Source organism: Ruditapes philippinarum, unplaced genomic scaffold (genome assembly GCF_026571515.1).
Source record: "Ruditapes philippinarum isolate M1 unplaced genomic scaffold, ASM2657151v2 ctg4994_1_1_1_1, whole genome shotgun sequence".
Taxonomy (NCBI): Eukaryota; Metazoa; Mollusca; class Bivalvia; order Venerida; family Veneridae; genus Ruditapes; species Ruditapes philippinarum.
In genome coordinates, this window is record NW_026864379.1 from 43,395 (window position 1) to 70,972 (window position 27,578).

At 32.0% G+C, this 27,578-nt stretch overlaps 1 protein-coding gene across 1 annotated transcript in view; it reads left to right on the forward strand.

Annotated features, from left to right (window-relative positions):
• The window catches only part of LOC132725384 (general transcription factor 3C polypeptide 1-like), a 77,067-nt gene that overhangs the window by 42,325 nt on the left and 7,164 nt on the right, over nt 1–27,578 (forward strand). The window contains exons 15-20 of the mRNA XM_060710487.1: nt 4,850–5,009; nt 5,682–5,816; nt 12,280–12,350; nt 13,032–13,212; nt 13,550–14,405; nt 15,101–15,213. Of these exons, the coding sequence (XP_060566470.1) occupies nt 4,850–5,009; nt 5,682–5,816; nt 12,280–12,350; nt 13,032–13,212; nt 13,550–14,405; nt 15,101–15,213 (1,516 nt within the window). The remainder of the gene's footprint in view (nt 1–4,849; nt 5,010–5,681; nt 5,817–12,279; nt 12,351–13,031; nt 13,213–13,549; nt 14,406–15,100; nt 15,214–27,578) is intronic.

The window sequence follows — 27,578 nt, forward strand, 5'->3', positions numbered from 1 at the left end:
ATCATAGAACATTATACAGTCAGTATTATCTTTTGCCATGGATTTGTATCATTTAGAATCATAAGAAAAACCTGTGCTTACTGGTAAATTATTGTAATATAGAAAACATATACAGTGTAAGATAACTATATTTGGTTAACAAATAACAGTATTCAGCTCTAAGTAATGTTTGGTCATAACAGACTTACTATATGTTGAAATGGAGTGACATTCTTGTCTTTGATAAAGACATAAAATGTATTATATGTAAATTAAGTAGTATTTTTTTCATTACACATTCTGTATAATGGCAGGAAAATAACTACATTTTCCTGTAACCATGAAATTACATGACATAAATGTTGTTTATTTAACAATTTGGCATTTGATTGAGTTTCTTAGAATTTAGTTTCATTACAAGCAGGAAGTCTAAGCATTCAAATGTGATATAGACCAAGATTAATAACTGAAGTAATTGACTTTGAAAAATGTAATATCTTTTAAGACTATTTTATTCTTGTTAATTTAATATACCGGGGTACATGTGTTTTATGAAGTGAATTTTCTATATTTTAAGTTGTAGAGCTTCTTACCCGGCTACAGATTGTCCATGGACAGCCTTAAAATGACCATGGATATCCATGGATATCCATGGAAAGAGCATGGAAATACATGGATAAGTCAAGTGAATGGACAGTGTCCATACTAACAACATGGATAACATGGACGATGTCCATGAATAACATGGACAGTGTCCAGGGAATATAAAAATGTTCATGGACATAGTACAAAAAAACTATGTCTAATGTGGACATTGTCCATGGTCAACTTAATTGCTCATACTTAGAAATTTTTATCAAAAGTGATTGGATGGATATGCAAAAAAAATCTAAGTGCCAAAACATGAAAAATGTTTAAAAAAATCATAACTGCCATTCTTCAAAAAATTATATGTTCATATTGGGTATCAAATTATTCAGCATGAAAAGAAGAAATCAAATATAGTAAGATCAAGTAGATTTTTTTTTATTTTATTTTTTTTTTAAATTCCAAACTTCAGTTAAATGATAATATAGAAAAATATACTGTACCCTTATGCATACCATTTCAATTATATAAAAAGATAATCTAGTCTCACTACTTGTAGACTTGTTTAGGTTTGTTTGTTTCTGTTTTTGTGGTTCATTATCATATATTACCCTAATAAAGTTAGAAAAATAAATGCACAATTTAATAGAAACAATTTAAATTTAAGAACAAATGTAATTGTTATGCACTTATATTTATTTATTAATTGATGATAAATTAATTATTATTATGTATCTCTATTGAAGTATATATAATTTATATATTCATCCTGTGTAGATGTAACTTATGTATAGTGATTAATTTCTGGAACATTCAAATTAGCATCAGCCACAATGTAAACATTTATGACCCCTCAAGTGGAACCTGCTGTTTTCATAACTACCAAAGTTAAACTCACCTATCTGATATAAGAGAATAGAAAGAGGTAAAGCAGGTTTACAACATACTATATTACACTGTAGCTCCCAAGTAACTTAATACCCTTGCAGAACAAATCACAGGTCAGAACACTCCTTCCAGGCGGGTCATTTGAACAGAAGCATTGAAAGATAATGTTTATTAGTGCCTATACTGCTTAAAAGTTATAACTTGAAATATTATGTTGGAGCATTGGAAATTAGACCAAATGAGTTTAAACTGGACAAATTTACAAGAGTTTTCTGGAAATATGAACTTTTAAACATGTGTATTTCATGATTCAGTTATAATGGAGGGAACTACATGTATATAACCATTTCTTACAGTAAGTACAAATGTATTTTTATTTTTTAACACTTATTATTTTAGTTTTTTCAAACTTTCTTTGCAAATATACACTGTTTCAGTTATTGTATTTCTACATACATGTAACTTTTCAATATAAATAGTTAAGGAAATCTTTTTCATTTTTAAATAATGGCGGGAAATTTTAAATCAGAGATTACAATTTTACATTCAAAATATTGGTGATTGATCAAGCCATGAATTTCCAAATTCACATTTAATAAAATTCATAATATGCCTTAATTGTAATTTCTTGTTACTCATGTACATATGTTTATTTTTTCAACATATTAGGTTGCAAACTTTCAAGTCTTGGAGTCACATGAGATGTTTCAACTCAAAGGATGTCAGATGAGGGAAAAGTGATAAATGTACTGTTGAATACAGAATGCTTACAAAACCATCCTGGTAATAATTTAGTTTGTTTTGTTGAAAAAAGTCCGAAGTAACATGTTTTCATATAAATGCATGTTATTTTCCAAAGTCTGAACAAAATGTTGTTCTTCATGTTTTATACATATATTATTGTTATACTGACTCCACTGAACAAATCTCAAACTTTCAGTGGTAATTAAGTACTTGTGAAGGATTGAGTAATTTAAACTGCCATAACATAAAAGTTGTCATTATATAAATATAGGAAAAGCAGGGAAATAATTGACACAAGTTTATCATAATGTTGATTTTGACCAAAAAATGAATCATTTTCATCAAAGCATGGTGTTTACTTGATAACTCTGTGCTGATATTCTGCAAAAATCATTTAATTGAAAGTTTTCCATCTTAACTTTTTTTACCCTTTCATGTTTTTTATCAATCATGTTTAAACAATACTAATTATGTTGTTAAGGGAAACCTCGTTAATCGTTAATGCAAATGGTGTTATGTTATGAATTAAGCTCAAAAATGCTACAAATGATGTCAGTACTAAAATTGATAACAAAGAATCCAAAAGAACTGAAAATGCCAATATTACATTTCAGGACCAACTTCAGAGCAAGGTTATTGGCAAAACAAGCTACAGTAAGATGGCCATTGTTCTATTCTGCTTTTTGTATTAAGAGGAGGAATATGCCGGAAAATCATTGACAGGGCGAAAAGTGGCGAAAAAAGGCCACCTGTTGACCAAGAAAAGTTGACAGGAAGTTACGGTCAGTGTTTCTTTTCTTTTTTTGTTTTTTGGTTATTTAAATTTCATTGAAAGTTTTTGAATTTCATTGGAAGTTTTTAACAGGGATTGAAATTTTTTTTCATAGCCAATCGTCTTGTAGGACTTTAAGTGTCTTCAAATTGCTACTCGTCCATGTAGATAATTTGAATTGTTATATTCAAGGGTTAAGTATATTACATTGATTTGTCAAGTCAATATTTATATAATTTGTTATGTTCTTTACAGATATCATCAAAAGGAATTTTCCGCATGTCACACCAGTGATGGTCAGGGAAAAGCTGCGTGACATTGTCAAGCCATCTCATGCCAACAAAACAGTGAAACAATAAATATGTGTACAAAATAAACTGTGGCCGTTTTAGCCATTCAGAACAATATAAATGAGAACATTTGAGAACTTGTTTTACTTCATATATGGTGTAAATAAATCTTTAATGTGTCATAATTTTACAGCCTTGTCAATTCAAAATCATTGTTACACTAGTGCAACTCCCAAGTGAAAAAGATTGTGTGGGTCCTTTTTTTACAGACTTTTAAACAGGTATCTCAACACAAGTGTGATATCATGGACAATGACCATGGATGTCATAAAAGATTCCTCAAAATTGGTTTTGAACATGGATAGAATGGACATTGTCCATAGAAAGAATGGACATTGTCCATGGAAAGAATGGACATTGTCCATGGTAAGAATGGACATTGTCCATGGTAAGAATGGACATTGTCCATGGACATCATGGACATTGTCCATGGGTATCATGGACAATGGCCATGGAAAGCATGGACATGGATAGCATGGACACTGTCCAGGGATATAAAGAATTGTCCATGGACAAGTGTTTCAATACTCCATGGACACTGTCCATGCTTATATCCATGGAAATCCATGGACATTCTGTAGCCGGGTAAGTAGAGGTTAAACAACTTTAAGGAGTTACAAGGTTTAAATAAAGGTTAAATGCTTGGACTGAAAGTAATTAGCATTTGCTAATAGCTCCAAGAACATGCATGTTGTATGACAAGGCTGTAGACTGTTGACTGATTTACTTAAATTTTCATCTTGATTCAGTGTACTTCCATAATTAGTGATTGATAGTCTAGCTAGCTTGAAGAGCTGCAAGTATTCTGTCTAAAAGTGGGAGCATACTGCGATGGGGGTCATTTGTTTGTCCATATTTATCCAAAGTTACATACTTTTGTCCTTATCAAGTCAATGACTAGAGAAGGAATAAACCATAACTTACAGGATCCCTTTTAATATTTGAGGTTATTAGGTCAAAGGTGAAGGTCACATTTACACTTTGTGTATAATCCTTGTTGGATCAATAATTTAAGTAAGAACAAATGTTGGATTATATTCCTTTGTACAGACATTCCTCATGGCCAGGGGATGACTATTATCCAATATTAGGTCATTTGGTCAAGGACAAGGGGACAGTAACACTTTTTGAAAAAGTATAGAGCTTGATCATCAGACTGCACAAATATGCAGTCTGGTTTGGCTCTATGCTTGTATTCTGTTATACCTTAATAAGCAAAGCATATGTATGTTAAATATGCCACTACGAAAGTATATGAAGTGATGGTATATGTGTCCTATAGGCATATTTCTAGTTGAGTTTGTCTGCATTTTTGGGGAGAATAAATATTGAAGCTGGTCAAGCCCTTTTAAGAAATTGGTCAAGTGTTTGAACAGTTCTGGTGAGTAAACATATCATACTTGTCAAATATACCTCTGTTTGCTTAGATAGAGGAGGGTATACAGTATTTATATCAAGAACAATGTTTTATACAGAAGGATATCCGGTACTGTATCTGTATAAAGACTTATGTTGTTTTGTTTTACAGATCGTTAGATTTACAGAAATGTTGCCTACCAGATACCCTAGAAGATCTTAGACAGAACTATAGCATTCAGTACATTGGAAAACTTCAGCCTCGTAAAGTGTACCATGATGTGAAGAATAAAACTGAGATCTGTCAAGATGTGCTGAGAAATATCTTACATGTGAGTTAATCTCTGTAAATTGCCTACAGTAATAAAGTAATCCTGTAGACAGTCTAATCTGAGCTTAATGTCTCAAATAGTGTTATTCAAGTAATTTAAAGTGAATTAAGGTGGGAGAAATCTAAAACTGATGTATATGCCAAGATACTGTCTAGTATTTTGGTAATGACATCAGATACAAAGCAGTGTTTGTAGAAGCATGTGAATATATGGATAAAACTAGTTCTTAATATGTGTGTCTGTCAAGTCACTAGGGTAATTCTTTCATGTAGTTTATCAAAATTATCAGATAATGTTTCAATGCTTGCTAATGGTTAAAATGTTTGAAGACATTTTGATGTATTGTTCTGTCTGACTAACATGTAATGCTGATAGTTTTTCTTAAAAGTCTCTCACAATCAAGGGACAAATTACAGATCTCTAAAGTATGTGTCTAGAATAATAAGTATACATGGAATTGTGCTTTGTTTTACTTAGCTAAAAGTGTGATGAGGTCGTTTAACTTTGATACAAAATAATTATGTGACTTTGACAAATTCAGGAGAAATTTTAGTTTACAGTAATTTTGCTATTTTGAAAAGACATTGTCACACTTCCTAGAAATAATAGGTGGATCAGACCTGATTTCCTTAAGAATGATGTATTACAAGACTTGTTGTATATTTATTGTAGAGTGCTGTATTGTTACAAGATAAACAAGGTAGAACGCACGAGATGTTCAAGCTGCTCAGTCAGTATCCAGATGCCCTACTTTCTGCTGTTGTTAGAGAACTGAGGACTGATGGTCTCTTTGTGATAAACAAGAAGGTAATAAATATAGTGAAGTTGCCACTATAGCTGTCTTTAATAGTTGCCAATCATAGCTGCCAGTTGAAGCTGTCCGAAATACCTGTCATTGATAGCTTCCCACAATAGCAGTTGCCAATAATAGCTGTCCCCATAATAGCTGCCAATGATAGCTATCCTTAATAGCTGTCAAAATAGCTTCTCACAATAGCTGTCAAAATAGCTTCTCACAATAGCTTCTCTCAATACCTGTCAAAATAGCTTCTCACAATAGCTGTCAAAAATAGCTTCCCACAATAGCTGTCAAAAATAGCTTCTCACAATAGCTGTCAAAATAGCTTCTCACAATAGCTGTCAAAATAGCTTCACACAATAGCTGTCAAAAATAGCTTCCCACAATAGCTGTCAAAAATAGCTTCTCACAATAGCTGATAATAGATGCCAATAATAGCTGCCCATAAAAATAGCTGCTTTTAGTGGTTAAATAATAGTTTCAGTTCTAGACAAGCAGCATGATTATTATACCATGCTTTAATGGAAGGGCTTTTATTTTGATGGTGTCAGTCTGTCTATCTATCCTGTCTGTTTATTACACAAACATCAGATTCTGTACATGGTTAATTGGTAATGTTAATTACTCATTTTGTAGGGAAAAAATGTCTGCATCATGTAAGTTATGAGCTCTTTTTTACCAGTCAGTAATAATGTTGTTATAGTGCTTGTTTAAAATGTAAGGTTTTAGCTGTAACTTCTATAAGTGATGGTATGGTATCATGTTTGATGTAATTACTGATTGTGTTAAGTTATATCAAACTAGGTTATGTAGGATTGGTTTAACAATGATATTTTACATCTAGGAAACTTTATAGGCAAAATATTTACAAATTTGATTTTAAGAATTCAATTACAGAGGCATGGAAACAGAAAACAACATATAAATGCCATACACTAGTGAGAGATAAGTGAATTATAATGTTGAAAGGAATGTTTGGGGCATTTTTCCATATGAATGTCCTAGATTTTAAGTCAATTTAAGACTTTTATGACAGACTAAAATTTCAGTTTGAAAGTACATTATACTTTATTGTTGTAGAAAATCAATGATTTCTGTTTTTTTTTTCCTTATTGCCATTGGTTACTATAACAATTTTGTGTTATTTTCATCCTTGAAAGTAGTAGGAATGTAGATATTTGCATACCATGTATTATATATAAAGTAAAAGGGAAGAAAATAGAGATTTTAGGTTTATATTATTGTAAGATTACTTATGTCAAGGGGGTAATGAAAAAATGGCTTGTAGAAATCAAAAATAGCTTATTTCCAGGAAAATCTATTTTATTGTCTTTCAAAAGCGTACATTTAATGTAATTATATACATTTCTATTTAAGGATTGCAAAAGTGTTTCTAATGAAAACATATTTTTTTTGTCTGGGGAAAGAGACTTGTAGGAGAAAATTTATAAAAAAGTTCTCATCAGTTGTCATTTATAATAAAAAAGAAGATATTTATGTAAAAGGAAAGTAAAGATACAGGAAATACATATATCACAACAACAATTGTCTTACTAATGGCTTACCATTTAAGGTAATATGTACAACTTTTTCCTACAAATGATCAATACAGCATTGCCAATTACTTAACTTATTTTTCAGTGAACTATTTTGAGAAAATGCTTGTAAGTTTTATTACTGACTGTTACCATCAATTGACTAGTCATGAAAGATATTATTAAGTGGGCTGTCCCACACAATCATCCGGCAATGGCTGTAAAACAAAAATATAATGACCAAGCCTTAAATAGTTTTGCACACATGTGTATCGTCATCAGTTTGAAGTAAAAATAAGAAACATTTTTTTAATATTGTATACTGACCTTAAATATTAAGGTATTAATGCAGATCTGAAATGTGTATATGTGCTCCAAGTCAAAAAACATCATGTTACAAACTGTAATACTGAATGACTGAACATCATCGAGAGCTGCCCCCATTATTCTAGACAAACATTGATTCATCTTCAGTAATATTGTTTCATGAATTGAACTGGGTAAGAATATGTGACCACATCCACTATAAAAAGGTAGTTCTGGTTTACAAATCCCACAACAATCAGTCACCGGATTATATTTCTAAATTATTCTCTTATAATAACCACACAGCTCTTAGATCATTTATCTAACACACACTTACAAATACAAAACTAGCTAAGTAAAGTCCTTTCATACTCTGGGTCTAGAATTGTTCTCTTTCATACTCTGGGTCTAAAATTGTTCTCTTTCATACTCGGGGTCTAAAATTGTTCTCTTTCATACTCGGGGTCTAAAATTGTTCTCTTTCATACTCGGGGTCTAAAATTGTTCTCTTTCATACTCCAGGTCTAAAATTGTTCTCTTTCATACTTTGGATCTAAAACTGTTCTCTTTCATACTCTGGGTCTAAAATTGTTCTCTTTCATACTCTGGGTCTAAAACTGTTCTCTTTCATACTCTGGGTCTAAAACTGTTCTCTTTCATACTCTGGGTCTAAAATTGTTCTCTTACATACTCTGGGTCTAAAACTGTTCTTTTTCATACTCTGGGTCTAAAATTGTTCTCTTTCATACTCTGGGTCTAAAACTGTTCTCTTTCATACTCTGGGTCTAAAACTGTTCTCTTTCATAGTCTGGGTCTAAAATTTGGAACAACTTATCATCATATATCCAGCAGTCAGACAGTCTAACAATATTCAAAAAGAGATACTTAACATGGTGGTTTACTTGTGGGAACCTCTGCTTTGATACTTTGTAGATATTTTCATATACATCTATATAGAGTATATTAATTGAATATTTTTGTTTTATATACATGTATATGAAAACTTTCAATGCTGATGTCATGAATGTACATGTAACTCATGTCCTTGTTCTATATATTGTTTTATTATTGTTTTACTGTTGAATGTATCAACTAACTCATGTTAATATTTGATATATTCTTGATGTACTGCATTATATAAATTATCTACAGGGGATGACTGGGCTTGTCCAACTTTGTTGCCTCATTAAATAAAATAATTACTTACTTACTTACTACTTATTTACAAACATAACACATTATCTTCAAAACAGAATCAGTTGTTGATGCTGTTAAAAGATCTGCCTTGTGCTATGAAGTTAATAATTACCATATGTCTGAGAAATGTTCACACTCTGGAGTATTTCAATTTTACATTTTTTATGTCTGTTTAAAATAAATTTAAATTTGAAATGATTAATTTTTGAACAATAGTTGTTAACTCAGACAGAATCAATAAATTAAGTTTAATATCATTCTATTTTATGTCATTTTATCACCATAAAATATACTGTAAACTTTTTCTTTCACAGCAAAGGAAAACTTGTCATGTGTTATAAATTTTACACCTATGAATTATTTTGCCGTTGCAAAACATGTTTTCGTCTATTAAACCTTTTCATGAATTTGTAAACAGGCATTCATATATGTATATCTCCGCACCTCACCAGAGGTCTTGTTATTTAATTACATCTATCTAGTATATAATCTATTATGATACTAAGATTTTTAATTAGTTTAAAAGATGAATGATCAATACATTGTGAAGCTGTATTTAAAAATGAAAATACAAGAAAAATGTCCAGGCTTGATTGTGTTTTCTCATTGATTGTTGAATCAAATTTTAAATAAAATATACTCTACTCATCTATTTTATCTTAAAAATAAGAAATATATATCATTATAGACCAAGATTTTCTTTTATCACAATAAACATTTACACTACATAAATCTAAGCTGATGTGAGAGTGGCAAGATGACATATGACTACGTATAAAAATAGTTATTTAATATAATGATATGTAATTTACATAATTCTAAATGACACCTACTCATTATTTTCTACTGTTATTTCTTGGAAATGAAATGTCCTTTTTAAAATTTCTAATAATTATCACACTACATAATGTATTGCCTCACATTAAATGTTTGTCTGAGGACAATAGTGAAGTAAATGGTAATGTTGGCATTGAGGGTCGTGCCAGAAAAGGATATTTGTTGATTTGATTGACAGATGGCAATGATGTATTGTAGGCAAGAATAAATAAATCTCAATTATCTGTCATGGATTTTGATTTAATTTTGCCCTTTTTAGACCTAAAACTTTCGTTCATCACACTGGCAAATAAGTCAAGATTCTTTCAGTCTCATTTCTATGACACTTAAACTAAGTAGGTTACTTGCATATATATAATATATACTGTCCTGATTAATCATAGCTATTGATCATAAAGTTGAATGCCAAGTTTATTAGACATTGAAATTGGTTATATAATTCAGCACCTGTAAATGTACCATATATATATATTTTGTGTTGTGCATTATATGTAATGGTAGGAAAAATTAACATTTCAGTGATGTGACATCTATGTACTTTAGAATTAATACATTTTAAGGATTGACTCTGTGAGTGTAATGTCCTCTTGGTTTAATTATTTACAGCCGTCAAGAAGTAAATATAATTTACCATTATTAGAAAAAAGTTCCCTAACTTTTTAAATAAGTTTAATTAGATAGAACATAATGCCATTTTGTTTTTCTCTTAGACAATGTATAATTAGACACATCAGTATAATAGTCCCTGACTGTAATTGTCTGATAATAGTTCTGTTACTATATATAAATGTCAGTACTTCCTTGTGTATACTTTCTTTACCCCTGCTCAGATAATTGTTCTTCCATTATTGTTATAAGAACGTCATAGAATGAAATAATTATTCCATTACTTTTCTTTTTAATATTACTAAGAATTCAGTAGTAATATCAGTACAATGTTCTTTCATATGTCAAAGAACTGTATCTATTCATATATATTTATATATATTTATATGCATGTAGCTGAAACGTATGCAATAAATAATTACTAAATGTTTGTGTTTGTGTGGCTTGTTTGTTAATTATATATTTATAAGGAACTTACTCTTAGTCCCATTTGTTTTAAACAACAAGTCACTGTAAAATTACTTCAAGGATAGGCATATCTCTAACCAAAATTCTTACATGAGTATGATTTTTTAGCTCGACTATTCGATAAGAATAAGTAGAGCTATTGCAGTCACCCGAGCGTCGGCGTCGGCGTAACCACTTATGTTAAAGTTTTTGTAATAGTTCAAATATTTTCAAAGTCCATTGACATATGGCTTTGAAACTTTGCACACTTGTTCACCATCATGACCCCAACCTGTAGACAGGAGGAGGTAACTCTATCAAGCATTTTGACAGAATTATGCCCCTTTTTCGACTTAGAATTTACGTTAAAGTTTTTGTAATAGTTCAAATATTTTCAAAGTCCATTGACATATGGCTTTTGAAACTTTGCACACTTGTTCACCATCATGACCTCAACCTGTAGACAGGAGGAGGTAACTCTATCAAGTATTTTGACAGAATTATGCCCCTTTTTCTACTTAGAATTACGTTAAAGTTTTTGTAATAGTTCAAATATTTTCAAAGTCCATTGACATATGGCTTTTGAAACTTTGCACACTTGTTCACCATCATGACCCCAACCTGTAGACAGGAGGAGGTAACTGTATCAAGCATTTTGACAGAATTATGCCCCTTTTTCGACTTAGAATTTACGTTAAAGTTTTTGTAATAGTTCAAATATTTTCAAAGTCCATTGACATATGGCTTTGAAACTTTGCACACTTGTTCACCATCATGACCCCAACCTGTAGACAGGAGGAGGTAACTCTATCAAGTATTTTGACAGAATTATGCCCCTTTTTCTACTTAGAATTTACGTTAAAGTTTTTGTAATAGTTCAAATATTTTCAAAGTCCATTGACATATGGCTTTGAAACTTTGCACACTTGTTCACCATCATGACCCCAACCTGTAGACAGGAGGAGGTAACTCTATCAAGCATTTTGACAGAATTATGCCCCTTTTTCGACTTAGAATTTACGTTAAAGTTTTTGTAATAGTTCAAATATTTTCAAAGTCCATAGACATATGGCTTTGAAACTTTGCACACTTGTTCACATCATGACCCAACCTGTAGACAGCAGGAGGTAACTCTATTAAGCATTTTGACAGAATTATGCCCTTTTTTCGACTTAGAATTTACGTTAAAGTTTTTGTAATAGTTCAAATATTTTCAAAGTCCATTGACATATGGCTTTGAAACTTTGCACGCTTGTTCACCATCATGACCCCAACCTGTAAACAGGAGGAGGTAACTCTATCAAGCATTTTGACAGAATTATGCCCCTTTTTCGACTTAGAATTTACGTTAAAGTTTTTGTAATAGTTCAAATATTTTCAAAGTCCATTGACATATGGCTTTGAAACTTTGCACACTTGTTCACCATCATGACCCCAACCTGTAAACAGGAGGAGGTAACTGTATCAGGCATTTTTTTTACTATCAAGCACTAAGAATAGTCGAGCATGCTGTCCTACCGACAGCTCTTGTTTGTTGTTGCAGAACTCCCAGCGTGATTCTGTAAATCAGTTACAGGCAGGAATGGGTCTTAGAAATTTTAAAGTTGCACAGAGGTAATTATTGTATATATTTCTTTATGAGTGATGAAGGACATGTGCATATGTTAGTGATCAAAGTGATTTGGTTAAATTTCTAATTAGCCATTATATAAAAATATGATGTTTTGCGAGCTATCTAATCAATAAATCTAAAATATACTTTTTTAGTATTGTACATACTTACCTATTGATTAAATAAAAGAAGGTAGCTTACGGAACGTCGGTGGTTCTACTTGGGTGCCTGGTCGTGCCTATAATAATTCACGGAAGGAAACCACAAGTAAAGCTGGAACATATCATAATTATGAACTATACTGTGTCGGTGTGACATAAAACCCAATCAAACAAACAAACAAACAAATAAAGAAAATATATATTCTCAATCAAAATTATCCATGCAGATTGTTTAAACAGTTTATGCACATGTGCTTCTAGTGCATGGCATAATGGTTGTCTTTTTACGTACAAATTCATTCTTTGTTGTGCTGGGGTCTTGTTTTGTTAGGTTGGTAAAAAAGTGTCATTCTTAATTAGTTTTGCAATTCAAAATAATCTACTTTTTTTCCCTGTGAGACAGTAATAAAAGCTGCTTCAATAAAAGGTAAAGAAAACTGTTAATATTTTTTTATCCAATTTTATTAGATTTAGCCTTTTGCTTTCAAATTTAGTAGCTCAATTGTGAAGTTAATGTTTCAGGTACCTTTATCAGTTCAAGCATAAATATTTGAGTGTTATGTTTGAAGAGAGTGCAAAGTTGATAAGTGAATTAAGTGATAAACACATCCATGGTGAAGGAGATGATGAAATGTTTACCCTGCCATTTCATCCTAAAAGTGGTGAATGTGCAGCACTGTTTCCATTGATTCTCAACAGGAGGGTAAGCATGTTTTTATTCTCTTTTAAACTTGTACTTTTTAAATGAAAATAAATAAATAATAAATAATTAGTAAATCTGTAATCACTATAGCCATCAGTTTTCATTACCAAAAGACCTCTTAAAATGAGTTATTCTGCTCTACTACATATACATTCTTCCAATGAGCAAACACATTCGGCGGGGGATGGCCATGTTGACATGGCTCTTGTTGTATTAGTAGCTTCATTTAAGTTTGTATGATGTCAACCTTTGTATGGATGGCTTTAGAGAACCTGAGTAGTTTTATTGACTTCTCAACACAACATATATAAAATGAATTGTCTTTTTCCTGTTCTAGCTTGATCTGAAAATCACCATGCCTCAGGAACTTGTTATTGTTGATATGGAAGGCTTCTATAAGTTTCCATGGGGACGTGGTAAGAACTCATCCTCACAAACAAAGGGAGATAAGATATTACAAGAAATAAAACATCCTGAATCTAGCAGAGATAAACTGTCAGAATGTTCAGCAGAACAGAGTAAAGAAGATGAAAATGCTGAGAAAGATACAAATGGTAAAGTGTCAAAACTTTCTAACACAGATGATAAAGTTGAAAATAATGCAATGGATATTGAAGATGAAACAAATACAACAAGTCAAACTGATCAAGAGGTTAATAAGGAGACTGTTGACAAACCTGCGAGCAAGAAATGCTCCAAAGAAATCCCAAAAGATAAAGAAGAACACGAGACAGATTTAAGTGGACCAAGTACAAGTTCAACAAAGGTTACAGGTGACTCAGATAAATTGAAGGGTGTTGAAAAGTCAGAGAGTAACGTTAGTACTGGTAGTACACATATTAGCACAAACCACTCCACAGTTGTAATTCCTGATTTGGATCAAGCCCACCAGACATCAGACGCACTACCAGGTACGGTGGCGGGGATAGCATCCCGCACATTGTTATCATTGAGACGAGCTGAAGATTGCACTTGTGATGATATCAGGATATTTAATGCTCAAGACAACTTTGTTGTTAACGCGTGTGACATTGGAATCAAGATAAGAAAAGATCAAGAGGAAGGTAAAGGTGGAAATCCATTACTGACAAAAGTTTCAGCTGGTGAAGACAAGACTAAACATACTGCTAAAGGTAGTCATATCAGTAATCAGATTTTAACAGACAAAACAGCTGTGGATGAAGTTGATGAAAGTAAGTTAATGTCAAAAATGCTCAAGTGGAGAAGTGAAAAAAAATTGTTTACCTGTCATAGTGACCTTGACCTCTAAAAGCTTGTCTCATTGCTATAGAGCATTATGGACTACAGTCCTAAGATATGGTGTAGAGGTCGGTCATGGCTAATAGATAACCAGTATTGATTTTGAGTTCAGTCTGTCAGTTCCTGATAACCATGGCCTTGCCATTTACAGCTTGTCCAACCAATTACTACATATTGCTTTGACCTACAATTCAGTTGTGGTGTTGAGATTTGTCATGACTAGTAGATTATCCTTAGCAAATTTTATTCATTTGATTGATTGATTGATTGACCCCTTGACCACTTAAAGCTTGTCTGACCAAAAACAGGAGAATATTTTGGCTTAGTATTAAAGATTTTGGGGTGCAGATTCAACGGTTAAGGTCACACAATTCTGGCCAATTGCTTAAGAACATTTTGGCCTACAGCCCTAAGATTTGGTGTTAAATTTGTCATGTTTGACCTCTGTTTATTTTGAGGACACTTGAGGAAGGTCAATGTTATCATAACTTTGATCATTAAAAACTTGTCCAACCAATTGGATGCTTTGGTCTATGCTAGAGAAAACTGAAAAATATTTATTTTATTTACAGAACAGTAGTAAATTCTGTTAACTAAAAAAAATTATGATTATCATTAATATATGTAGGGACAGAGGAGAAACTGATGAAAGAGAGGATGGACAATGTATCTAAGCTGTTGTTGGATAAAACTAGAATTAAAGATATATATACCAACCTCCAGAAACTACTTCCATTCCAGGTATTTATTTCTGCTTTCATGTACCTTTTAAAAAATAGTGATATGATGAAAAATAACTGTTGCATCAGAATAGCAGTTAAAAGCAGTCATTTTTATTATCATGAGTACAGGCAGCATTGTTTTTAGCTCACCTGTCACAAAGTGACTTGGTGAGCTTTAGTGATTGCTTTTCGTCCAGGGTCCGTCCATCTGGGGTCTGTCAATCTGGCGTCCATAAACTATTACTTTAAACGACACCTCCTCATAAACCGCTAAGCCAATTTCATCCAAACTTCACAGAAATATAGGTGAGCGATATCAGGGCCATTATGGCCCTCTTGTTATAGCTTAAGGATGCATATCTACTTTGTTTAATGGTCCCATTATCCCTTGTACAGAATAATGCAGCAGCAATATTCTCTACTATCTCAAAATTACTTTATCTTCAAATATTTTATCAATATTAATTGAGGTTATTTCACAAAATATTTGTTGTATATGGCTGGAATAAGTCTTTAGTGGTCTTTTGGGGTTACAAAATGCATCATATCTTGGCTTCATCCCAAAGCAGTGGTATGTAGCACATCAAGTGTCTAAAATATTCTAAACTCTGCAGTTTAATTTTATTTGTTATTAAGGAACAGAACAATTATTGCCAAAACATATATCCCAGCAAAATCTACTTTTTGAGAATTCCCCAAGTACAAGTATTGTGTTATTTCATTCAGTTGTAAAAGAAAGTAACATAACTAAATTTGTTTTGAAAATATATCTTATTTTTATTACCTGAAAAAACATTGGTAAATCTTGCAATTATAACCATACACTTGACAACAAATACCATACACTTGACAACAAATACCATACACTTGACAACAATTACCATACATTTGCACATATGACAACAATTACCATAAACTTTAATACAATTGTATACTTGACATTAATAACCATACACTTGACAACAATTTTACATTTGACAACAATAACCATACACTTGACAACAATTTTATACTTGACAACAATAACCTTACACTTGACAACAATTAACATACACTTGACAACAATTAACATACACTTGACAACATTTGCACATTTGACAATATTGGTACATCTGTCAACTATTGCACACTGTACAACAAATGTGTCTTTAACAATTCACTTGACAACAATTGTATCCTTGACAGCAATTTCCATTCACTTGACAAAATTGTATCCTTGACAACAATTTCCATACACTTGACAGCAATTGTATCATTGACAACACTTTCCATACACTTGACAACAATTGCATCATTGACAACAATTTCCATACACTTGACAGCAATTGTATCCTTGACAACAATTACCATACACTTGACAACAATTTCCATACACTTGACAAAAATTACCATACACTTGGCAACAATTGTATCATTGACAACAATTTCCATACACTTGACAGCAATTTCCATACACTTGGCAACAATTACTATACACTTGACAACAATTTCCATTCACTTGACAAAATTGTATCCTTGACAAGAGTTTCCATACACTTGACAACAATTGTATTCTTGACAACAATTTCCATACACTTGACAACAATTACCATACACTTGACAACAATTACCATACACTTGACAACAATTACCATACACTTGACAACAATTTCCATTCACTTGACAAAATTGTATCCTTGACAAGAATTTCCATACACTTGACAACAATTGTATCCTTGACAACAATTTCCATACACTTGACAACAATTACCATACACTTGACAACAATTTACATACACCTGACAACAATTACCATACACTTGACAACAATTTTCATACACTTGACAACAATTACCATACACTTGACAATAATTGTATCCTTGACAATAGTTGTATCCTTGACAACAATTTCCATACACTTGACCACCGATGTATCCTTGACAATAGTTGCACTTATAATAAAAGTTGCACACTTGTTGACTTTTGTGTGCTTGACATCTATATTATTATGCTTGACAACAATAGTATGCTGAACAAAAACATATACTTGACAACCATGGTACACTTGACAACCATTTTATAATTGAGAACATTTGTATATTTGACAATAATGGTATACTAGAAGATAATATTGTAAACAAATAATCTTGACAACCATTGTGTACTTGATAATTTGACAATAATAACCACCTGGTAATTACTTGTAAACAATTACTTCTTGACAATAAATGTATGCTTGACAAAAAGTAGCATTGTCCCTGATCTCTATTTTAATATATTGTTTTAATATATCCATAGACAGTAACAATGACTGACACTTGAAGAAGTATAAATTATATTTGTATAATATAATTTTTGAGAGTATTTCTAACTATTGACATTTACTGGTGACATTTATCCTGTTATCACTCTCATTTCTCATTGTGCCAGATTAGATAAATAAGTTGAATAATATGAAAGTACTTGTAACTAACGAATGACATCTTAGACTTGTAGCATTATAGTTAAGTTTTTGTACTTTTAATCAAAGTCACTGATGCCCATGAGTCAGACATTTGTGCTATATTTTTAGTAATATTTTTTTTGTTTTTCATTTATGCATTAAAATGTGTACATTAAAATATGATTAAACTTAGAGGTTTTTGAATAAAAAAATAAATGGGTGATCATTTAGATAGCTGATGGGTTGTCATTTAGATAGCTGATGGGTGGTTATTTAGATAGCTAATGGGTGGTCATTTAGATAGCTAATGGGTGGTCATTTAGATAGCTGATGGGTGGTCATTTAGATAGCTGATGGGTGGTCATTTAGATAGCTAATGGGTGGTCATTTAGATAGCTGATGGGTGATCATTTAGATAGCTGATGGGTGGTCATTTAGATAACTGATAGGTGGTTATTTAGATAGCTGATGGGTGGTCATTTAGATAGCTGATGGGTGGTCATTAAGATAGCTGATGGGTGGTCATTTAGATAGCTGATGGGTGGTCATTTAGATAGCTGATGGGTGGTCATTTAGATAGCTGATGGGTGGTCATTTAGATAGCTGATGGGTGGTCATTTAGATAGCTGATGGGTGGTCATTTAGATAGCTGATGGGTGGTCATTAGATAGCTGATTGGTGGTCATTTAGATAGCTGATGGGTGGTCATTTAGATAGCTGATGGGTGGTCATTAAGATAGCTGATGGGTGGTCATTTAGATAGCTGATGGGTGGTCATTTAGATAGCTTATAGGTGGTCATTTTGATAGCTGATGGGTGGTCATTTAGATAGCTGATTGGGTGGTCATTAAGATAGCTGATTGGTGGTCATTTAGATAGCTGATGGGTGGTCATTTAGATAGCTGATGGGTGGTCATTTAGAAGCTGATGGGTGGTCATTTAGATAGCTGATGGGTGGTCATTTAGATAGCTGATGGGTGGTCATTTAGAAGCTGATGGGTGGTCATTTAGAAGCTGATGGGTGTGGTCATTTAGATAGCTGATGGGTGGTCATTTAGATAGCTGATGGGTGGTCTTTTAGATAGCTGATGGCTGGTCATTTAGATAGCTGATGGGTGGTCATTTAGATAGCTGATGGGTGGTCATTTAGATAGCTGATGGGTGGTCATTTAGATAGCTGATGGGTGGTCATTTAGATAGCTGATGGGTGGTCATTTAGATAGCTGATGGGTGGTCATTAAGATAGCTGATGGGTGGTCATTTAGATAGCTGATAACAATTCACATCTTCACTAATCATGACAGAAAATGTTTTTGGAATGTGTGCAATCGTCAAAATATAGTTTTTGATTTGTTAAGTAAATCAGAAAAAAAAACAAAAACATTATATATTATATTTCTTGAATGTTGTATCATTGAAGTACTGAAAAGTTGTGAGAGTTTACATAAAAAATACTACAATACGCGTTTAGTTGTTTCTAGTGCATCTATCAAGAATATAACAGTCTGCAGTAGTTAGCCATCCTGATCATGCTGTACAGTAGCATAGCATTACATAGTTACTATGAGGAAAGATTGCAGAAATCAAGAAGTTTTACTATTCACCCACCCCCCCCCCCCCCCCCGTTTTTTTTTTTTTTTTAATTTTTTTTTTTCATAATCCAAAAAATTGTTGCCAAGTCCTTTGATTGATAAACAGATCTTGAATTATTGGCTGTCTGCCTAATTAGACAACTTTAGATAAGTAATTAGACACAAACTGTATGATGTCAATGTAAACATAATATATATCGCTTTTACATCTCCGTTAATCAAACAAATATAGAAAAATGCTCCTAAAATCACTCATTTAAAAGGAAAACAGATAAAAGAGAAACATAGACACTGATTTTTCAGACATCTATAAGACTTCTGATTTAGCACACATGTTACAAACACCAGTTTCAGAGGCTTTTTTTGTTATTATGAAGTGATAGCATTGTCCTAACAAATGGAAACACTTTAAAATAGACGATGAAACTGGATCTCAGAAATATATTTAATAAAATGGACCACTCATCTGAGCACAAATTACTTAAAGGTGAGCTCTTGTGATGTCATGTTTTTTGTTGTTCACTGTTTTTACCAACAAAACCTCCCTACCTTGAAACCAGTTTTTAAAACTAAAAGAGGTCTAGGATTCTATATAGGGAATACCTTGAAAAACATTTCATAATAAAATACTATGGCCAAAGCTTAGGTATTTGGCATGTAACATTGCCTACCAAAAGTTGTATAAATCATCTCAATCGGGTCAAAATGAAACACCCTAATAACCTACTATGAAATTGAACAAATATAATCTTCTCCAGCAGTTTATCTAGAGAGAGAGTGATAGGGGCATTATGGCTTTTTTGTATTCACTGATATTCTTATTTAAGTTATCTAATTATAATAGTATAGGAAACATAAGCAACAACAAGGTTACATTATCTTTACCTCAAACATTCAAAAAATAAAATGATCAGATCAGCAAATCCTGGCAATAATTTAGCCCTGGGATGGATATACTTGTTACATTTTTACATTAATTGTTATCCAAACTGTTGTCTGAGATACTACATAAGGCAGGTGTTACAAAAAACAAACAAACAAACAAATTCAGTTACAGACAGTGTGCCTCCTGTATTTGGTATGAAATGTTTCCTTCAATATCTTCGCTAATAGGTCTATGTGCCAATCTTCTGTATTTAATTTAATTATTTAGATTTATAAAGTGTTTTATATTATAAAGATATTGAATGAAAAGTGAACTTGTTTGTTTGAAAGTTATGCATATGTTTCTGGCAATTTCTAAAGAAGATGTTTTGTAAAAACCCTAAAAAATTTTTTTTTTAAATGATTGTGCATTTTAGTCATTTTATTAAATGACTTGAATTTTCAGGAATTTTACATAATGCCTGGAAATATTATGTTTTTTGTAAAATGCCTAATTAGGATATGTCTTGTTTTCTCTGTAAATGTTAAAACCCACTCCATGATCAAATCCAATCAATTTGAAATTTCCCATGCCAATTTGGAATATATTCATTTATTATATACTTATAAATGAAATATTGAGGAAATAAAATGAGTATTTTCATTTTCTGTATTTTCACTGTAAAAATGTATTTTTCACTGCAGTGTAACATATTTTCCGTATTTTTACTGGTGTCTTGCCAGACTACTTTCTTCTAAAATCTGCCAGTACACAAAAAAGAATAAACAGAAAATTCAAGTTTTTTCTATAAATACAGGATTTATTTTCATCTTGTGGTATATAAATTATCATATTTTACTGGTGGCTGCTGTCACTTATGAAATATTTATTATACCCCCGCACAACAAAGTTGTAAGGGGGGTATACTGGAATCAGCTTGTCCGTCCGTCCGGCTGTCCGGCCGTCCGGCGGTTTTTAGCTCAACTATACGAAGTATATGGAGAGCTGTCCTACTCGCCCCGGCGTCGGCGTCCGCGTCCGCGTCCAGATTTTAGATTAAAGTTTTGGTGCAGTAAAATATTTTTCACTATAACTTTGTCATTTCTTAAGGTATCAACTTCAAACTTCAAATATATGATCCTTATCATCAATCACATCTTATGTGACAAGGTTCATAACTCTAGCACCAATATTTTCAGATTTATCTCCCCTTGAACTTAGAATTTTCCTTAAAAAATACTATTTTTTACTGTTACTTCCTTATTTCTTAAGGGATCAACCTCATACTTCAAATATATGTACCTTATCATCATCCCCATCTTATGTGACAAGGTTCATAAACTCTAGCACCAATAGTTTCAGATTTATCTCCCCTTGAACTTAGAATTTTCCTCAAAAAGTACTATTTCTTACTGTTTCTTCTTTATTTCGTAAGGGATCAACCTCATACTTCAAAATGTATTTACGTTATCATCATCCCCATCTTATGTGACAAGGTTCATAACTCTAGCACCAATATTTTCAGATTTATCTCCCTTTGAACTTAGAATTTTCCATAAAAAATATTTTTTTTACTGTTATTTATTTATTTCTAAAGGGATCAACTTCATACTTCAAATATGTTTACGTTATCATCATCCACATCTTATGTGACAAGGTTCATAACTCTAGCACCAATATTGCAAGAATTATCTCCCATAAACTTAGAATTTTTTTTACTAGAAAATGTTATTTTTTATTATAACTTTTTATTTTTAAAGGTATCTACCTCAAATTTCAAATACTTATTCCTTATCAACAATTACATTTTATGTGACATTGTTCATAACTCTTCATGCAATATTTACAGATTTATCTCTCTTTGAACTTAGGATTTTCTTTAAGAAATATAATAACATCTTTTCTTTTTAAGGTATCTACTTCAAACTTCAAATATATATTTCTTATCATTACACAAATGTTGTGTGACAAGGTCCATAACTCTAGCATGACTATTACTAGAATTATTCCCCTTGATCTTGGAATTTATGTTAACAAATATTATTTTTTTACTATAACTTAATACATAATTATACATAATTGATTTTTCTTTCATAGTTTTGTCCTCCTTACTGCGTCCAGTATTTTATTAGTCGAGCTTCGCTGTCTCCTGTGACAGCTCTTGTTTCTTGTCCGCCCAATAACTTAAGATTCCTTTGACCCACAGTCTTCATATTTGGCATGGAGGTTAGTCATGATTAGTAGATGACCCCTATTGACTTTGAGGTCACCAGGTCAAAGGTCATGGTCACAGGGGCCTTGACTATAAAAAGCTTGTCTGCCCAATAACTTAAGATTCCTTTGACCCACAGTCTTCATATTTGGCATGGAGGTTAGTCATGATTAGTAGATGACCCCTTTTGATTTTGAGATCAAAGGTCAAGGTCACAGGGACTTTGACTTTAAAAAGTTTGTCTGTCAAATAACTTAAGATTCCTTTGACCCACAGTCTTCATATTTGGCATGGAGGTTAGTCATGATTAATAGGTGACCCCTATTAATTTTTAGGTCACTGGGTCAATGGTCAAGGTCAAGGTCACAGGGACCTTGACTAAAAAAGTATGTCCACCCATTAACTTAAGATTCCTTTGACCCACAGTCTTCGTATTTGGCATGGATGTTGATCATGACCATAAGGTGACCCCTATTGATTTTGGGGCAAAGGTCAAGGTCACAGGGACCTTGACAAAAAAAAAGCTTTTCCCCTCAATTGCTTAAGAATGCCTGTCCGCAGTGTATTGTTTTTGACATTTTCACATTTGAAGCATGTAGAATACATAACTTAGCAATGCACTGGCTTAGTAACCTCAGATTTGGCAGGGAGGTTGTCCTTGAGCTTTAAATGGCCACTGTTGATTCTGACAAAGTGGTATGCGGGGGTATTCACGCCATGATAGTGGCAGTTCTAGTTTTCATACCACTGGATGAAAATAAATCCTGTATTTATAGGAAAAAAACTTGCATATCCCCTATGTATATTATGAAAATATATTCAATATTGCACACTAAAAAAAAAGAAAAAATATCCTATTTTTATTTTGAATGGTTTTTCATTGTGAATGAATATTAATATATTTATGATATAAGATCACATGAATTATTGTTGTATTAAATGTGTTGTAATGTGAATTCTAGCACTGTTATACCATGATGTTATAAATAATGATCTATTTTGGGTACAAATGAACTTACAATAAGTACACATCTGTTTCCTGTACTCCAAAGGAATGATACAGTTTTAATTGAATAAACTTGCAATAAATGATACAGTTGTTTAAAACCAGTTGCTTGTGCTTGCAAAAACTCTTACACGTGAAATTCAGTATAGTTACAGTGATTCCATTTACATTGTATTGTATAAATACAGTGATTCCATTTACATTGTATTGTGTAGATACAGTCATTACATTTGCATTGTATTGTGTAGATATAGTGATTCCATTTACATTGAATTGTATAGATACAGTGATTCCATTTTCATTGTATTGTATAGATACAGTGATTCCATTTACATTGTATTGTATAGATACAATGATTCCATTTACATTGTATTGTATAGATACAGTGATTCCATTTACATTGTATTGTATAGATACAGTGATTCCATTTTCATTGTATTGTATAGATACAGTGATTCCATTTACATTGTATTGTATAGATACAGTGATTCCATTTTCATTGTATTGTATAGATACAGTGATTCCATTTACATTGTATCGTATAGATACAGTGATTCCATTTTCATTGTATTGTATAGATACAGTGATTCCATTTACATTGTATTGTATAGATACAATGATTCCATTTTCATTGTATTGTATAGATACAGTGATTCCATTTACATTGTATTGTATAGATACAATGATTCCATTTACATTGAATTGTATATATACAGTGATTCTATTTCTACCCTGTGGAATATGCTTGTTTGTTGACAAGTTTTCTTCTTTCAGATTTTTTTCAAGAGGCTTTTGGTTCTGTCAGGTATCTGTCAGGAATAATACTATAAATATGACATAGTGTTGCTAAACTGATGATTTTGAAGGAGAAGAAAAAATTTAAAGGTCAAAATGGCACTTGTTGTCATTTAGTGAAATAAAAAGAAATCTTGAGAACTTCTAGACTATGTTGACTTAACTTTTGGTACTTTTTTCATATCATCAGGATGTGTTAAAATACCAAGAATTCTTCATCTCATTTGTAGGTTAAGTGTAAGATCAATTGTAATTTTCTCCTCTGTTTTTTAATGCAAGCCCTCTTCTTTTGACAAATCTGTAATATTGTTTTTATATAGAGAGAAGAATTAACCCAAAAGCACCTGATAACATTTAACAGACTGGTAAAAGATGTGATTTTAGTCTGAATCTCTTAATTGTAGTATGTTCTTAACCTCAACATGATTGTAAAATCACATTTTAATGTTGTACTTTTCATAACTATGAAATGAATACAGTTTATGTATATGAAATGCAAATAAATTGAGCTAAAAATGGTTCGGCAGCATTAAATATCTTTATTTATAATATGATCTATAAATAGCTTTAAAATGACTTTCTCAGATTGGTTAAGCTATAATATTTCATGAAAAATAACTAGTGAATCAGAGTTTATTCACTGTTTTTTTCTCTAAAAATAGATTTTCTGGAAAGCCCATAAAAGATGCATGCTATGACGTGACGTCATGCCAAGTTTGTTTTTATTTTTCTGAGGAAACATTGGGCAACTGGCAAATTAAAAGTCAAATTAGTCTATTTTAGGTACCGTCTTTACATTTTTAAGAACATTACGAATGTAGCGCTATGCCAATGCGATCATTAAAATGTCGGAGCCAAATAATGGAAAAAGTAGTCAAGCTAAAAAATGTTATATAATAAAACAGATATGTACTTTTTAGCTGGTGAATATGATGTGATATGTACTGAAAAATTGATATTGACCTCAGCTATCGCCTCGGTCCTCTATGTTTCTGTAGGTAACTTTGCATATTTATTGTTAATTACAGAGGGTTTTCTACAGCCTTGGCTAACCTGTTTTTAAAAAGTTTAGAAACATACATATTCAGACATTTTATTATTCTTATACATATAAAAAGTTCAAGCACTTCTTTCATTGTCTGAGCATAAAACTATTTTGATTTCTAGTCACTTGTACATAAGTAGTCTGGGGAGAGGCTAAATTTACGTTACCATGTCAACCAAATTGATGCATCTTAAAATACAGGTTTATGGTGCCAAAGAATCGTATTATATACAGAAAATTTGAACATTACTGTTAATCAAAAGCTCAGGCTGTCTTATAATAAATACAGACAGTGCTCTGCACTCTTGTTTTGTTCACAAAAACAAATGATGTCCTTTATGTCACATGGGAGTCAGAGAAGAGAAATGTTACTGACTTTTAAATAAATGATAATTCTGTAAAGCGTCAGTGTGTCTTTCTGCGGAATATTGTTTTGACATGGTAATGAAATTGGGTAGACATTAGGGTGGAGAAAATGTATTATTTCTTTTGCTTTGACATTTTGTTTTTTATCAACCCACAAAACAAGTTAAGGAAAAAGTATCAAGTTATTTGACTTGTTGAACGATCATAATATTTCAACATTGAAAAGGACTCTAACAAAATAAAAAAACAGAATTTAAAGCTCATATTTATAAAAACCATAACTTTTTGCTCATCTAGAATGTGCTGTTTGTATGCTTTTATGTCTGTCATCAGCAGTACATGTAGTTATAATAAGCCTTGGTCAGTCAATGTATATGAAGAACAGAAAATTTTTACTTTGATTCATTAACAGTGAGTGTATATGATATCTCACTGTGAAAAGTATTTTATTCTATAATGATATGTAATGTCAGACTCTTTAGTGAGCAGTCAATGATTTATCTCTAATAAAGTTACACACCTTGATGCTATTTCTAGTGTTATATTTTCATATTTTGAACTGACTCTGTCACTTGAGGAGAAATTGGTAATTTTTGATGAGTTTTCCAGGACCAGCGTCCAAAATGTTACCCACAGAAGTGTTTAAAATAGCATTAAAAAATGGCAAAGTCAAGCAAATTCCAAAAGATTTAACACTATTTATTGATTTAATAAGTAGAGGAGTAAACAATGTTAGGGTTGGTTGACATTTGGATTTGTATTTAAATAAAAAAAATATATTCTCTATAGTATATAACATTCTGGAATTTCAATTCTTGCCTACTTGCAAAAAAGGAAAACTTCAAGAATAAAAATGAAATTAAATATAGATGATTGACATTTGGATTCATTAATGGTGATATTGAAGGAAATTGATTGAAGCAAATACAGAATGCATAGTCTACAGATTCAATTAGTGTGTATGTTTTTTGCTTCACCTGTCTAAAATTTCAGTAATCCTCCCAGCAATGTGCCATGCAGATAATGTACGAAACCTAAAATTTCTATGTTGCTGAAACCCAGGATTTGTTTATTAATGAATTTATTTGAAGTTTGCTGAAAACAAGACCCTTAGTTGAACCTACACTGGGAATTGACTTATATAGGAAACTAACTCTTAATAAAAACCTCTTCCTCAAAAATTTCAATACCATGAGCTTATGGGGCTGTCACACCATGACGTTCTGGTCAGCGTTCTATGACGTTTGAGAAAACTTTGGTAGTTAGTGCTAGTCACCCATGATTGCTGGGATTGTGACAGAAGGGAAACGTTGATCAGGAAATTTTTTTAAATGTGCACAAAAGTTCTCACTGAATCCAGCATTAATCAATGTTAAATTTTTAACACGGGAGTTAAGAATGTTTATGGGACATTTCACTAATGTTAGTGAGTCGTTACACTAATGCTTAAAGTTTGCTTTGCAGTGAAAGACTCACTGGTGACAACTGCTGAACAGTCTCCTTGCACACATAGAGTGTGACTAAAGTTACCACACGATAATCAAGAACTGTCATTTTCATTCTAGAATGCTAGAAAATTGAAGGATTGAAATGTTGAAAGTTGACCAGAACGTCATGGAGTGACAGCCCCATAAAATATTTGGCATGTTGCATTCTGTAAAAAATAAGTCATTATTCTCCATTAGCAGCATTAATTGTTTACATAGACTTTCATGGGAAATCACTGTCTGAAAGGAAAAGAGAGAGCAATTTCTGGTGGATCTATATAAGTTTTATAACTCCTGTCGTGTGGATGGAATCGAAAAATGGCCCTCGCATATAGATCTTAGATGAGGGATCTATATAAGACCACCTTGACATTCCTACATTTTAATGCCTTTTGATCTTTTGTAACATACTTTAATGCACAGATGAATCCTGATTTTTCAAAATTAGAAACAGATTATAAATAAATTGTTAGTTAATGTATCATATAGCTAAGATGGTCTTTCCTCAGATTTTGTCACTTTCTAAAATTACATGATTATTTTGGAGAATGACCTTTGGCCATTATTTCCATCTTGTGTTTGTTACTTTATCTA